General features: G+C 37.3%; 1 protein-coding gene across 1 annotated transcript; it reads left to right on the forward strand.

Annotated features, from left to right (window-relative positions):
• Positions 1–1,270: 1,270 nt before the first annotated feature.
• Haspin (haspin) lies at positions 1,271–11,196 on the forward strand. The gene is made up of 11 exons (XM_068777907.1): positions 1,271–1,744; positions 3,989–4,062; positions 4,170–5,990; positions 6,457–6,539; positions 6,622–6,679; positions 7,238–7,427; positions 8,148–8,324; positions 8,968–9,085; positions 9,601–9,813; positions 10,238–10,533; positions 10,766–11,196. Exons 1-11 carry the CDS (start codon positions 1,356–1,358, stop codon positions 10,965–10,967), a joined length of 3,621 nt encoding a protein of 1,206 aa, XP_068634008.1. The 5' UTR covers positions 1,271–1,355; the 3' UTR covers positions 10,968–11,196.
• Positions 11,197–13,661: the final 2,465 nt, after the last annotated feature.

Genomic DNA, 13,661 nt, shown 5'->3' on the forward strand with positions numbered 1-13,661 from the left:
TCATATAGTGCAATGGCAATAATAAGAGCCAGCGTCAAATTGTTATAATCTATACAGATAAAGTGTGAGGAACAAATTATTCTTTCAATTGCCTACATTTATTTCACTTTAGAGAAGTTGCTTTGACTGTTGTTTATTTAAGAATGATCACAGCGCATAGTTCTTTGAACTGCAAATTGCAAACAAATTGAAAGCTCGTATCACCAACGTCTATTAAATATAAAAAGATGAAAAGCTAGGTCGATTCTTAATTTTATCTCGTACTCAAACAAAGTGAAAATGTTTTTACATAACTTTTTACAATTTACTGCTCCGTTCTTATTCTAGGTACACGATGATGATCACGCGAAGGTACTAGACTGTGTGCGAATTTGAATGGCAGCGAGAACTACTCGGCGATCGAAGGTGGATACAGATGATACCTCGGATCGCCCTCACTGTACGCGGACCCAGAGGCGGGAGGCAATCTCGGGAGCGCCACTCTAGACAAACAATGAAGAATAAGAACACACAGTGAAAAACAGACAAAAAACATTTTCCTTGATATGCGGCAAAGAAATTGTTTGTTCGGCTTCAAGTTCATCACAACGGGACACCGCTATGACTAAGGTCGCCATAATGAGCCTTATATAAAACAAGCAACTGTTGAATCTCTTTATAATATTACTTCCGCGTGTCTAAAAATAGACATAATTTTGTTAATAAAGGCATTCCGTATGGAACATCCCTACAGCTTACATCACTCAACAGTGTTTTGTTTCATTTACGATAGAGAACCTTTAAGTTAAAGTTCTCTACTTCTTATATCTCATGAATCATAAATTATTTTGTAAAGATAAAATTGTAATAAAGTACATGAAAGTATATAGCTTTATTATTTATTCCGTATATAGTCTTTGTGCGTTGTGGATTCTCTCGTTCTGTATTTCCTTCCTTGATAAATCATGTTGAAGATCTTACGGTTCTATTATCACATTGTAAATTACTTAAAATCTTATGTTAAGTTTATTTAAAAAAATATTAATTAATAATAATGATATTGATAAATATATTGTATATACGAATACATGTTCTATTAACTGCGAAATATAATTAGTTTTTGGATTAAATATTTTTGTTGTATGACCTTTATTATTAAAAACGTAAAAAAAAATGAAACTACTTAGAATTAGTATTTAAACGCATAAAATACAGATTAAGTATTTTTGTCCGATTCTTTAAAAATAATGTCACAATCTGTGTCAACTGTGACGTTTGCTCGTTATGTTTAATTTTCAAATATTAACTTTGTTGAAATTACACAAATTGAAACATTAAAGCAATTTAGTTAAATAATGTGTTCGAAGTAAGAAAACATGAAACGGACATACAAATCTAAGAAAGACGTCGGTGGCTTAGTTGTTCAAGACTTAATATCAACAATTGACGCGAAGAGCTCTGTTTTTGATGCTTTTTACATACAAAATATAAAGAAAACAAAAAGGGCATTGTCTCACGACAATAACACACAACACAATAACAAGTGTAGTAGCGCTACCAACAGAGTTCGCAAAAAAAAATATGTCAGGAGAATTAAAAAAGATGCGTCCATAGCACCGAGCGAACCGACCAGGGATTTCGAGTCCGATTTGGGATATCTGACGCCAAATAAATCTCTGCATGTAAAAAAAGCTCTCGATCCTTTCGACTTGCTTCTGGTCTCGTCGCCAGCCTCTGTGAGCAGTCAGTTTCGCTCAAGAAAAGTGTAAGGATTACTTTTATTTACTTTGAGTGGTTTTACAGATAAATAATGAAGTGATAGGAAAATTTAAATTAATCATAAATTACAACAAAGATAACCCTCTCTGAGGTTGAACTAGTTGTGGGTGTAATGCATATTGTAGGCCACAGCTGTTGTCTCATTTGAGAGGCCACGAGAAGACATCATTAATAACAAATCATGATAACAAAAAAAATAACTTACTAGGGATTTCATTTATATTTTTGTGTGTTGGCGAAATTGAACTTAAGTAGGGATTTCATTTATATTTTTATGTGTTGGAGAAATTGAACTAGGGATTTCATTTATATTTTTGTATGTTGGAAAAATTGAACTTAAGTAGGGATTTCATTTATATTTTTGTATGTTGAAGAAATTGAACTTAACTAGGGATTTCATTTATATTTTTGTGTGTTGGAGAAATTAAACTTAACTAGGGATTTCATTTATATTTTTGTGTGTTAGAAAAACCAGAATTTTTTAATGCATCTCAATATTTTTCATAGCCTCAGTATAACAAAAGATATGCATGGATCAGCTATTTACACTCATTGACATTCTCAGCTAACAAAGTTTAATTATAATAATAATAGGTTCAGGCAAAAGTCCCTAACCATTTTCACATAATGATTTTTATAATGATAATAATAATATTTTGTGACATTATATTTGTAAGTTTATTTTTTCTTTTTATTAAAGAATAGGTATCATTTTGTTTAATGACTTGCCATCTTGTGTGTAGTGACACAATAAAGTAGGAAATAATTGGACTTGTGATAAAAATCCACAATAAGTAGTTGTTGATGTTGATGAGATTTTAACTTGACTTTGAAAAAGAATTCTGAAGAGACCTAAACAGGCAGAAATCTAAAGGTCCAAGGACAGGGCTATATGGTGGATGCATTATCACATCTTAGTTCTTAGTTAAACTCTTAATTTTTGTTAAATGGTTAAACTTTTATATGTTCCAGCATTATCCTGATGAAGGTGTCTGTTTGTTTATTGATCAATTCAGGCAATATTCTTCAAACTTCTTGCTTTAATCTAATCAGTAGGTGACAGTTGAGATCTGACTCAATAGTTATGCACATCAATAAAAGCTCTTAATACACAATGTCCTTCTAAATCCACCACATACAAATTATCATATTATTGTGAATTAACCTGGGTTTTGCTGCAGTCTGTGAAGCCTGATTGATCTTTAACCACAACCTTTGTTGCACATTCTTATCATATGTGATCTACTTTTCATATACTCATCAGTCATAAATCACTTCAAAAAATTATTCGGTTTTATTGTTCCAAAAAAGAGTCACAATTGAGTACCCAGTTCATTTGGTTTTTTAATGAGCATGTGTGGTGCCCAAATATTGAGCTTTTATGTAAACCCAGGGCTTTCCAATGGATCAAAGCTGGTCAATTTATGATGTAGTCAATTTTCTATTCTTCAAGTACTTTGTTATGACTAATATGCCAATCTTGATTACTTTTAAAATTTGTTTTGTTTGATGACAACTTTGTGACCAGATCAAGGTGCAATCTTTAACATCTTTAAAATTTCTAGATTAAAAATTCTTCAACCAAATTATTACTTACATTAGGTCTATAAACATCTTATTTTTTTATTATATGTATTCCATTTTTGAAGTAATTTTAAAAGAATTAAATGTTTAAATAAGATTCATTTATTTTCAAAATGCAAAATAGCTCATAACAAAATTCCTCCTTTGATTCTTCCTTAAACATGTATGCTTTTTAACATCGTCAAAACCAGCTGGATATGTATAGTACAGCCATAGTTATTTTATCACAGGTTTATACATACTATTTGCAAAATAATATTCCCCCATCTTAATAAAAAACATTTATACCCAAGAATACCAATGATATAAGTAATTCATCTCAGTAAATGTTATGATTTACCTGCTGTAAAAGGTTAGCTATTAATTAATCCTCCAAACATGAAAAGTGAAGTTTTGAGCCACTTGAGTCACCTTAAACTCTGTTGCTGGTCAACTACTGTACAGGATTTCTAATTTCTAAACCATGCATCACTAAATGGTGTCAGTACATGCACTGCCTGGTCTTAGGCTTGCTATCTGAACTACATACTTGTGTTTATTCCTTTTCATTATTAAAATTGAATGTTTTTATTGTATTTGCTGCAGAAGATTTTCAAATCAAGAAATAATCTTTTATACGTTTTACTTATTTATTTTCCCCTTTCAGAACAGAAAAAACTTACGGCAGAAGAAAAACAAAGAAAATCATAGAATACAACAAATCTGGCAATGACAGCATCGGTAATGTTAGATTTAAAATCTTTCTTTGTAGCCTTATTATTGTTTTAAAAAATAAACATTTAAAAAAAAACTGTAACGATCCTTAAGATGTTTCAATTTTGTTTTAGATAAAGAAAACTCTAAAACTGAATGCACCAATGATTTTCTTTGCAACACTTCAAATATTAAATATCATCAGCTAGTGATTGAAAGTGAAAATATTGGAGACACAAAGCGGCATGACAACTCTATCATTAATGTGATGAGACAAATGCATCAGCTAACAGACATTACCAAAACTACACTGCTAAAAAATAATAATCACATACTTTCAGAAACAACAAACACACTGCCTTTACATGCTGGCAATTCATTGTTGTCTAGCACTCCTTATATAGAAAAACATCGAAGTAAATCCATTTACAATTTATCTCCTATTACAATGAATAGTCATACACCAAAAATGTCCAAATATAAACCAAATACAATAGATAAGAATAAAATGTCAGATACCCATAGTGAACACAAGGTCAACAATGACCACTCTGCAGAAATAAATCAATCTTATATACAGTTAAATTCAACAGACAGAATTTTAACAGAACACCCACCGATACATCGGAATCATAGCACAGAGTGTGATAGTTGCAATCCTGTGCCGACTGAAACTTATAACGGCTTGCTTTGTACATCTGAAGTGATTCCATTTCATGGTTTTGGTAACACTTTATTTGTGAATAAAAACAGCACTGGTATTAGTGATGTGCAAGAAATGATAAGTGCAAGTTTAGCTGAATGCAATTCTTTAAGTAACTTAGCACATGAAGCATCTTTACGATTTGCTAACTCTCAGGTTGTCCAGACTGAACATAATTCCAGAGTTTTAACTGACTTGAAAAGTGATTTTATAAATAATGAAAGTTTACACAAAAGTGATCGGTCTGAACATTCACAACGTACAACCGAGCCTAGCTATGACTCGAGTAGTGATGCAGATGAAGTGCGAGCGTCTTTAGACAGTAGGTCTACCATTTCAGAGTATAATACGTGTAGTGAAGACGAATTGTCTGTTGCCACTGAGGCCAACGTACACATGCATCCTGTAGTTGTGTTAGAAAAATTAAATGATTCTGTATTCGAAAAATATTATGTTAAAGAGACAAGTATTGAAATTGATCATTTGCATGAAAACTCCTCCAAATTTGTTGACAGAGATAACAGTGACACTTGTACAGAAGAAAGTGTAAATCACATAGATGAATTGCACAAATTTTGTTCTGGCCACTGTTCTGACAATGATGCAGTTGATAATTATGTGTCACCTATGGAGTCAATGCAACTGCAGCATACGGAGATTCTTGAATCAAATGATCCTAAAGAAGATCAGTTTGTCGGTTTTGTTACAACGAGAAGGCGGAATGTGGGATCAAACAATTCTATTATAAACATCAGTGACAGTTCTAATGACAGCATTTGTACTTATGACATGGACAAGTCTGTTATTTCTAATAATATTGAAGACCTTCCTGACGGAAATAAGGTACACAGTATTACCGCTGAAAAAGAATTACAGGTGGAAGAAAAAGTTTGGGATAGTAATGTGTGTACAGATGATACAGTTTTTGAAGCAGTGGAAAATGCAAACCACAGTCGTGTTTACACAGACTCGACAACCAATAAAGTAAATGGGCCAGTTATAAAAAAATGCAGTGCATTCAAAAAGGAAACCGAACCTACTGCAGCAGGCTGTGTCTCTGCAAGTGAAGTTAAACTACCTGTAGTGTTACTACCTGGTAAAAAATGGGAACGATCACTGAGCATATTCAAGAGAATGACCACAATATCAGATAGTTTCGATTATTCTGTCTTGGATCAAGAAAATATAGAATGTAAGGGCAGACGATATAGACAAAGCGTGATAGCCACCATGGAAATGCAAAAACTCCAGAGTAAGTATGAAATGCATTTAAACTAATTAGTTGGCAACAGTGTAGTGGTATTGTAATACCTGCTTCAATTAATTTTGTAGACATAGCTTAGTAAGAAAGGAACTAATATATTATACATTATATATATTATTAGTTTATATATATTGTAGTAAATATTAGTCCCTTTCTTACTTAGGATGGAATTCCGCAAAGTAACGCCTGCATCTATTAGATATAGAGATTACTTATTAATTTTTTGTATTATTTATTGACTTTTAAGGCATTGAAAACTTTTTGGTGGGTAGGTGATGTAAAGTAAATAGTGAAAAAGTATAATGCACTATTTGACATAATATTTCAAAGTTGCAGTGTAATGTCAGGTGTGAACTAGTATTTATAATTATTAAAATAGTCAACAGTCCCAAATATTGTATATTCAAGTGTGAAATATAGTTACTTTATTCTAATAAAGATTTGTCGTTTTCAGGTTCCCTTCATAATGATACAATCACTGATCGAAGAAGTACTTTTGTTTGTAAACCAAGCAGATCTACAATTAAAATTATAAAAGTAACCAATCTTTTAACCATCTACGAATTTTTAAGAATTTGGGGTTCAATTGACACTTTATTTGTTCATTTGGTTTTTTTAGGAAAATAGCAACTCACGATCTACTTTATGTACCGAAACAATACATGAAAACTTTAAAGGTAAATTTAATTTGACAATAAATAATTTTCAATTATTCACAATCATCTGTCCGATCGGAATTTTTCCAAAAATGCTGGCAACATTACAATATGTTGGTTATGCTATTCGTAATCTGTGACATTAGCGGAAGAAATAGACGCTGTCGGGTGTCGGTGGCCATCTTCCATCGTTTTTATTTTTTGTTGTTGTAATAATATTTCTCGTGGTTCGTGCGGTATTTTCGTTGCGTTCCCGCTATTGTCGTGTCATAGTGGGATATAAATTTACAACCGTGTAAAACTCTACCAGCGCGTTGGACTGTTTGACTGCCGTTGTCCCCGACGGGATAATAGCTTCTTTCTGCGTCTTTGTTCATCAAAAAGTGTCCGAAGCCAAGTGCATGCATCTTTCCCTGCAATACCCAGGTCAGTTGCGTCAGGCGTTGGGCTCCTTAAAAGTTTATTATGAATTGTGTAGCTTACGAATGTGTGATGTTACGTGTTAGTCATGGGGAAAGTCCGTCGATCAGTTCGCGACGCGTGTCGTGTGGTGTTGGCTCAGCGCTTACGTGTTTTCAGGATTCGTGTCGGACGACTGTGATGATACGCTCATCGATTTATCGAAGCTGTCGATCGAGGAGCCCGCGTGCGAACCCTGCGTACTAGAGCAGTTGCACGAGGCAGACCGTTCCGCCGCCGCTCGCGACTTGGTGCTACGGCGCTGCAATCAGGGCGACGTTATTCTGTTCGGTGAATGCTACCTCGACTCGTAAGTATGCCTGGTAGTGACGGACATTCCGGTACCTCGATCTCGGAATAGTTCCAGCAATCTTGTTGAAGTTCCTTGTTTAATGTTAAATTAAAACGGCTCATTGATAACAATTAAACGATTAACTCTGACTTTTGTAGGCTTCTCTGTTAATTTCACTTAACTAAATTTATTATGTAATTTGAAGGTAGATGACTCAATAATTAAATGTGAAGTGCCCAGCTCATACTGCAAAGTATTTCTAAGTAAATCATTGTATGTATCTTGACTAGCTTATTGCTGTGTGAACATTAAAAATTGCAAAGAGCTTAGCTTGAGTATTGAAAAAAAATTCTTGAATATAAACATTAATACTATAAGTATTGTATGTTTCTTGTATATTTGATTTTATTGCCCTTGTACATAATATATTTTTGGATTAAGCATATTTCACATCTTGATTCAACATCTTTGATTGGATATTGGCTCTTTTTGAAAAGATTTAATGTAGTTCTCAGAAACAAGTGACTATGAGTGCATTGGTCAGAAAAAAATATTTAGGTATTTTTGTTAATTTCCCTTGGAAAGTGTAATTGTATTATTTCAGAAGAAAAAGTAAATAATAATAAAAATATACAGCTGGATATCTGTTTGCAATGTGTTTGGAATAAAAGAAATTTAAATAAATAATTTGAGGCGCATGGGCCGCAGCCTGTACCGTGAGTGTGTGTCTGTCTGTAGGGAACTGAAAAACTGCCACAAGATTGGCGAGGGCGTGTACGGCGAAGTGTTCCTGTGGCGAGCGCGGGACGGGCGCGCGCGAGTTCTCAAGGTGATTCCCATCGCTGGCGACATCAAGGTCAATGGGGAGCCACAGAAGGCCTACCACGAAATTATATCTGAGATTGTGATTGCTATGTAAGTTTAACATTGTTGTTTTTTACCTTATGATTCTTACCGTTTTAGTACTTTCTCCCATAGTTATATTACTTGATATTAACTTATATCTGGAACATAACTACTTTGAATTCTGCTCGCTAGAATGAAACTCACATTTACGAGTTACAAATTGTCAATAAGGTTATTTTCTGATTTTTTATTCTTTAGAAATTACAGCCAATAAAGATGTTAAAGTCACCATTTTGCATCCTCTTTTTATCCAAGAATTATTTTTATTTTTTATATTTCCCAATGCACTTGTGGGTATATTGATGGTCCAGAATTCTTATATGAATGATGTATAAGAGTATGCAACAACTGATCAAAGAAGCTATTGCGTATTTAAACTTTGGTGATGACTAATTACAGGCAAATTGTTTCTCGTATCTAGTAACAAACCTTGTCGTTGATGAACATATGTGGATGAGAGATGCAAATATCATCTATGGCAGCATTGCGAGTTTACACAATTTTTCTTTGACTCTGATTCCTAAACCGTACCCACTTACTGTTGACTGAAGTATGAGAGCACTTGGCTCTTTCTGCATGTTTATTTGTAACATTGAGTTCATTTATGATAATCTGTATGATTATTATGTAATAATAATAAATAAATAAACAGGGAACTGAGCGCTCTGCGCGCTCCCATAGCCGAAATTGAGAAGCGCTTAGATGAAGGGAAAGACACCGACTCATTCGACTTGCATACTGTTGAAAACGCAACTGACGTCTTTAATGAGGTGAGCTGGCCCTTAGCACAGGATGGGCCTGTGCGTCCGCACCCGCGCGTCGCGCGCCGTTGTGTGTTGCACATTTATTTACATATAAATTACTTTAGTTGTTAGTGATCTGGTGGTGGTCTACACGAAACGTTCCAGGGGCATTGCCATGCTGGAGATATGAAAAAAACTGCTAGTCAATTCAGTGGACGGAGAGTGAGATGGTTGATATGCCTAGACTTACATTGGACACTTTGCTTAGCTGCAAGGGTTTGACAACTGTGCCCCATGCTCAATCCATTTGAATACTCGTGTGTTTTAAATATAAAATGTTGCAAAGATCAAAACGGTCAGCTGCGCTTCCTCGCACAGACTCGTACCGCTATCAGTTACCGACAGGCGCGCATGCTGCGTGCTGCGTCGTGCAATTGTCTGATGTCGCGCCCCGGCCCCGGTCTGGTGACGCATAGTTTATTTTAGGAGGCAATGTTGTGCGGTGAGTAGTGGCCGGCACTAACAGCAGAAGCACGTCGCAGGTACTAGCGGTGCGCTGCGTGCGCGGCCGGTATCCGTCGCGGCTCCTGGAGCTGTGGGAGCTGTACGACGAGTGCAAGGGCTCCGACAACGACAATCCGGCGGCTCTGCCCGCGCGCCAGCACTACCTCGTGCTCGAGCTGAGCAACGCGGGCCAGGATCTAGAGAGCTACTGCTTCTCCAGCGCCGAGCAGGCTTACGCGATCTTCCTGCAGGTAATTCTGCGATAAATTGAACCTCAGGTCTGCCCTCAGGTCTGCCCCACCGCGCCGCATCGCTCTGCGCCGCTGCGGAAGATGGGTGAATTTTTAGTTCAAGTTGCGCCATCTTGACTAGATTTTCACTTATCCTCTGCGTCGGCCGTCGACTGCTTTCGTTGCTGACGGCGAGCTGCCTGCTCTTTTATATATACATATATATATATATATATATATATACATATATATATATACATATATATATATATATATATACATATATATATATATATACATATATATATATACATATATATATATATATATACATATATATATATATACATTACATACATATACATATACAGTTGGCTTTGTGTGTGTTGATCTTTGTTTGGTATTCGTGACTGTACATCGGTGTCGCGACGCGCGTGTGTTGCAGCTGGCGTGCGCATTGGGCGCGGCGGAGGAGGCGCTGCAGTTCGAGCACCGCGACCTGCACTGGGGCAACGTGCTGGTGGCTCCCACGGAGCGCCCGTTCGCGACGTTCGTGGTGCGCGGGCGCGTGGTGCGCGTGGCGCGGCGCGGCGTGGCCTGCTCCATCATCGACTACTCGCTGTCGCGGCTGACGCACGCCGGCACAGTCTACCACTGCGACCTCGCCGCTGACGACACGCTTTTCGACGCGGTCGGCGACCACCAGTTCGACGTCTACCGCCTCATGCGCGACCGCCTCGGGTGAGCGCCCGCCCGCTTACTGCTGCCCATGCCTCACTTTACTTAAGTGTTTACAATAGTACACAATAAGACTGGCTATCCACTGACTTGATGACGATGTAGATGATGTATAGTGTACATTTGTACACAGGTTGTTTTAACAATGTACCAAGAGCCTTCTACATGTAATCAGTACAGATGGCATGCACAAGTCCAGTGAGTAGCTCAGGCTAATGATAATTTAATTTTTCAGGAACGAGTGGAAGAAGTACGAGCCGTACACGAACGTGCTGTGGCTGGACTACGTCGCGGATAAGATGATAACGTCGCTCCGCTACAAGAGGACCAACACCAAGATACACAAGCACTATCTCGCCCGGCTCGCCGCCATCAAGAATCGGATCCTGGAGTACGACAGCGCCGCGCACTTTGTGCTCGCCGACAACGAATTTTAAATGAACAAACTATGACACGCAGAACAAAAGCTTAACGCTCAAAATATATTTTTTCACTAGTAATGTTATTATATTATACAATGTGCGAAGCGGAGCGCCCGGCTGACCCTCTGCGCGCCAAGCGCACTGCCGACGACGCGGCTGACGCGCGCGCACTCTCACTGCTGACAGGTGCCTTCTTCGCAAAGGTAGTGCCTTCGTTCAGTCTAAATAAATTCCCGTATTGTGATCACTTGTTTCATTTGCCCTCTCCCCGCCAGAACCACGAGCTAACTCGTAACTCGACGGACTGTAAACTAATTACACATATTGAAGCAGTTATATCGATGGCTGGTCCGTACGAACGTACCGCGTGGAGGAATCTGTTTAGGGCGCGCGACGAAAGGTCCAGGACGCGTGTATCGACTAGTTGGTTTTTTACCGGTAGATGCTCACACTGCAAGTTGTAGACCTCAAACAGCCAACGGCTGGACGAGCGCGTGTCCCGCCCGCTGCCAGTTCGGTCAAGTAATACTTTGAGCTACGTCGGTGACCTGGGTTTCGCGGATCCCCTGTGCCGTATGTAGAAAAATAATAATAAAAGGGTAGTAGCAGAAGGAAAAATATGTACCGCTTCTCGTACTCCCCTGATGGTGGTGTTAGCCAGCCGCACGGTCACCCCAGGACTGGTCAGGCGGCAGCAGGTCGAGAGCAAGGAGCGCCGGTAGTTCACAGGTGTGTTCGTTCCGGTGCAAGGTCCTCAATAATCGTAGTTTATTTTTAGTATAAAACTCGCACCTGCGAATAAATGTGACAGGTGCGATTGCGGTATAAACATATGTACAATTTGCTCCGCTGACGGTAAACCCCGAGATGGCTTGCGATGATTGTTTACTGTCAGAACGAAGTTACAAAATTGAAAACGTAAAACGAAAATAGAAAAGATAAACAAATTGAAAGTAATAATACGTAATGATGGAACTATGGACATAAACAAAATGTTGAGCTCGAACTTATAGCTAAACACTACTTAATATTGTCTTTATAATATTTGTTCAACACTTACCCCTTTGGCGTGTGAGGCGATAAATAGGTTGTGGCGTGATTTTGAAAGTTGCTCTTCTTGTTGAAAGCCCCGGCGCGTGAGACGTCACCTGGTGAACGCGACCGAGGCCAGGGTCCTACTCCCGGGCAATGAATGTAAACTCTTATGGTTGGTGCGCGGGCGCATTGGAATGTTTGTTATAAAAACAAAGATCCGCAGAACCAATAGCACGCTTCTACGATTCCAAGGTTTGAATAATTTTTTACTGCATTGCGATTTATGATATGTTTCTCGTGTTTAAAGTTTTTTTGATTAAAATTTTAACTAAGATTTTTGTCACCGAAGGATTTTATTCCATTTAAAGGAAATAAAATCCGAACTTATTGATAACAATTTTACTTTTATCCTTTTAAACTCATTCTTTCATACTTCTCGGAAACAAACTAGCAATAGTAATCATTATAAGGATTACTAACGCGAACAAACGATTATGAAGGTTATAGATTCATTCTAATGACCCAAATGAAATGTTACGCGGTTAATGGTAATGCTTTAGTTTATGTTGTGTCGCGTTATGTTTATTATTTTTTTTAAGTTATTATTTTAAAATCTTTTATGTGCCATGTTCCAACATTTTTGCCGGCCATGTCTTCTAATACATACACTTTACTCTATCCAAATCGTCCGAAATGTTATTGACTATAGGTCGTGCTCAGAAGGAAAAGGAGGACCCAGTTTAGCGATTTGTTTACGTAAGTTGTTAACAATAGCGCCATGTTTAATATTGTTTTTATTAATTGGTAAAGAAAGATAAGAAAAAAATTAAATATACCACAATAAAGGTATTGAACAGGTATTATACTGAATCTACTCCGTTCTGTTACAAAACCACTAACCGACGTTATGGTTGCAAGTATAAGAAGTTTTTTAAAGAAAATAACACAGAAAAATCAGAAATTAGGATAATGTGTATAAGTGCAACTAATGTGTACGGTCATATGGAAAAAAATAGCAAAAGCAAAAAAAGTTACAACATTAGAATAAAATATATGCTAAAGTAAACAAAAACTGGAAAGTGAAGTAGTTATTTTTTTCATACGAAGGAAGTACACGTAAGTGGCTGGCAACAAAAATGCAAAATTAAAGTTAAAAAAAAAATGAAATAAAAAAACATTTACATAACTGCTCTACAATGCAAAATCAGACATTTTAATACCATGTTAAAGGGCGCCAGTGTGCCGTATCGAGGAAAAATATATTTCATTAAAATGGGTAGTGGTTGCTGGCAACAAAAGGCAAAAGAAAAAACGAATTTAATTAAAATGGGTAATGGGCAGAAGGCCTTGTCTGATTTTACACCGCAGCTCGGTACTCCTCTGATGGTGGTGGTAGCCAGCCGCACGGTTTCCCAGGACTGGTCAGGCGGCAGCAGGTCGAGAGCAGGGAGCGCCGGTAGTTCACAGAATTTGTTCGGTCCGGTGCAAGGTTATATAAATTAAACCTCATCATAATCGTAGGGTATTCTTTTGTAAAAAATTCGCAATTCCTGTCAATAAATGTCACAGTTATAATATACATATATAAATATATGTACAATTTGCACAGCTGACAGTAAACGCCATGGTGGCTTGCGATAAAGGAAGGGAAGTAGCCGAAGGGTAGGTAGGTAG

Source organism: Battus philenor, unplaced genomic scaffold (assembly GCF_028537555.1).
Source record: "Battus philenor isolate CCGP_79_NKW_IND1 unplaced genomic scaffold, ilBatPhil1.0.hap1 SCAF_14, whole genome shotgun sequence".
Classification (NCBI taxonomy): Eukaryota; Metazoa; Arthropoda; class Insecta; order Lepidoptera; family Papilionidae; genus Battus; species Battus philenor.

What these genes read in the sequence shown, in the direction of transcription:
- Haspin (XM_068777907.1), top strand. Translation starts at nt 1,356, where the DNA reads ATGAAACGGACATACAAATCTAAGAAAGACGTCGGTGGCTTAGTTGTT. An exon ending in CAACTGACGTCTTTAATGAG is followed by an intron (nt 9,086 to 9,600) that starts GTGAGCTGGCCC and finishes AGCACGTCGCAG; the next exon opens with GTACTAGCGGTGCGCTGCGT. An exon ending in CTTACGCGATCTTCCTGCAG is followed by an intron (nt 9,814 to 10,237) that starts GTAATTCTGCGA and finishes CGTGTGTTGCAG; the next exon opens with CTGGCGTGCGCATTGGGCGC.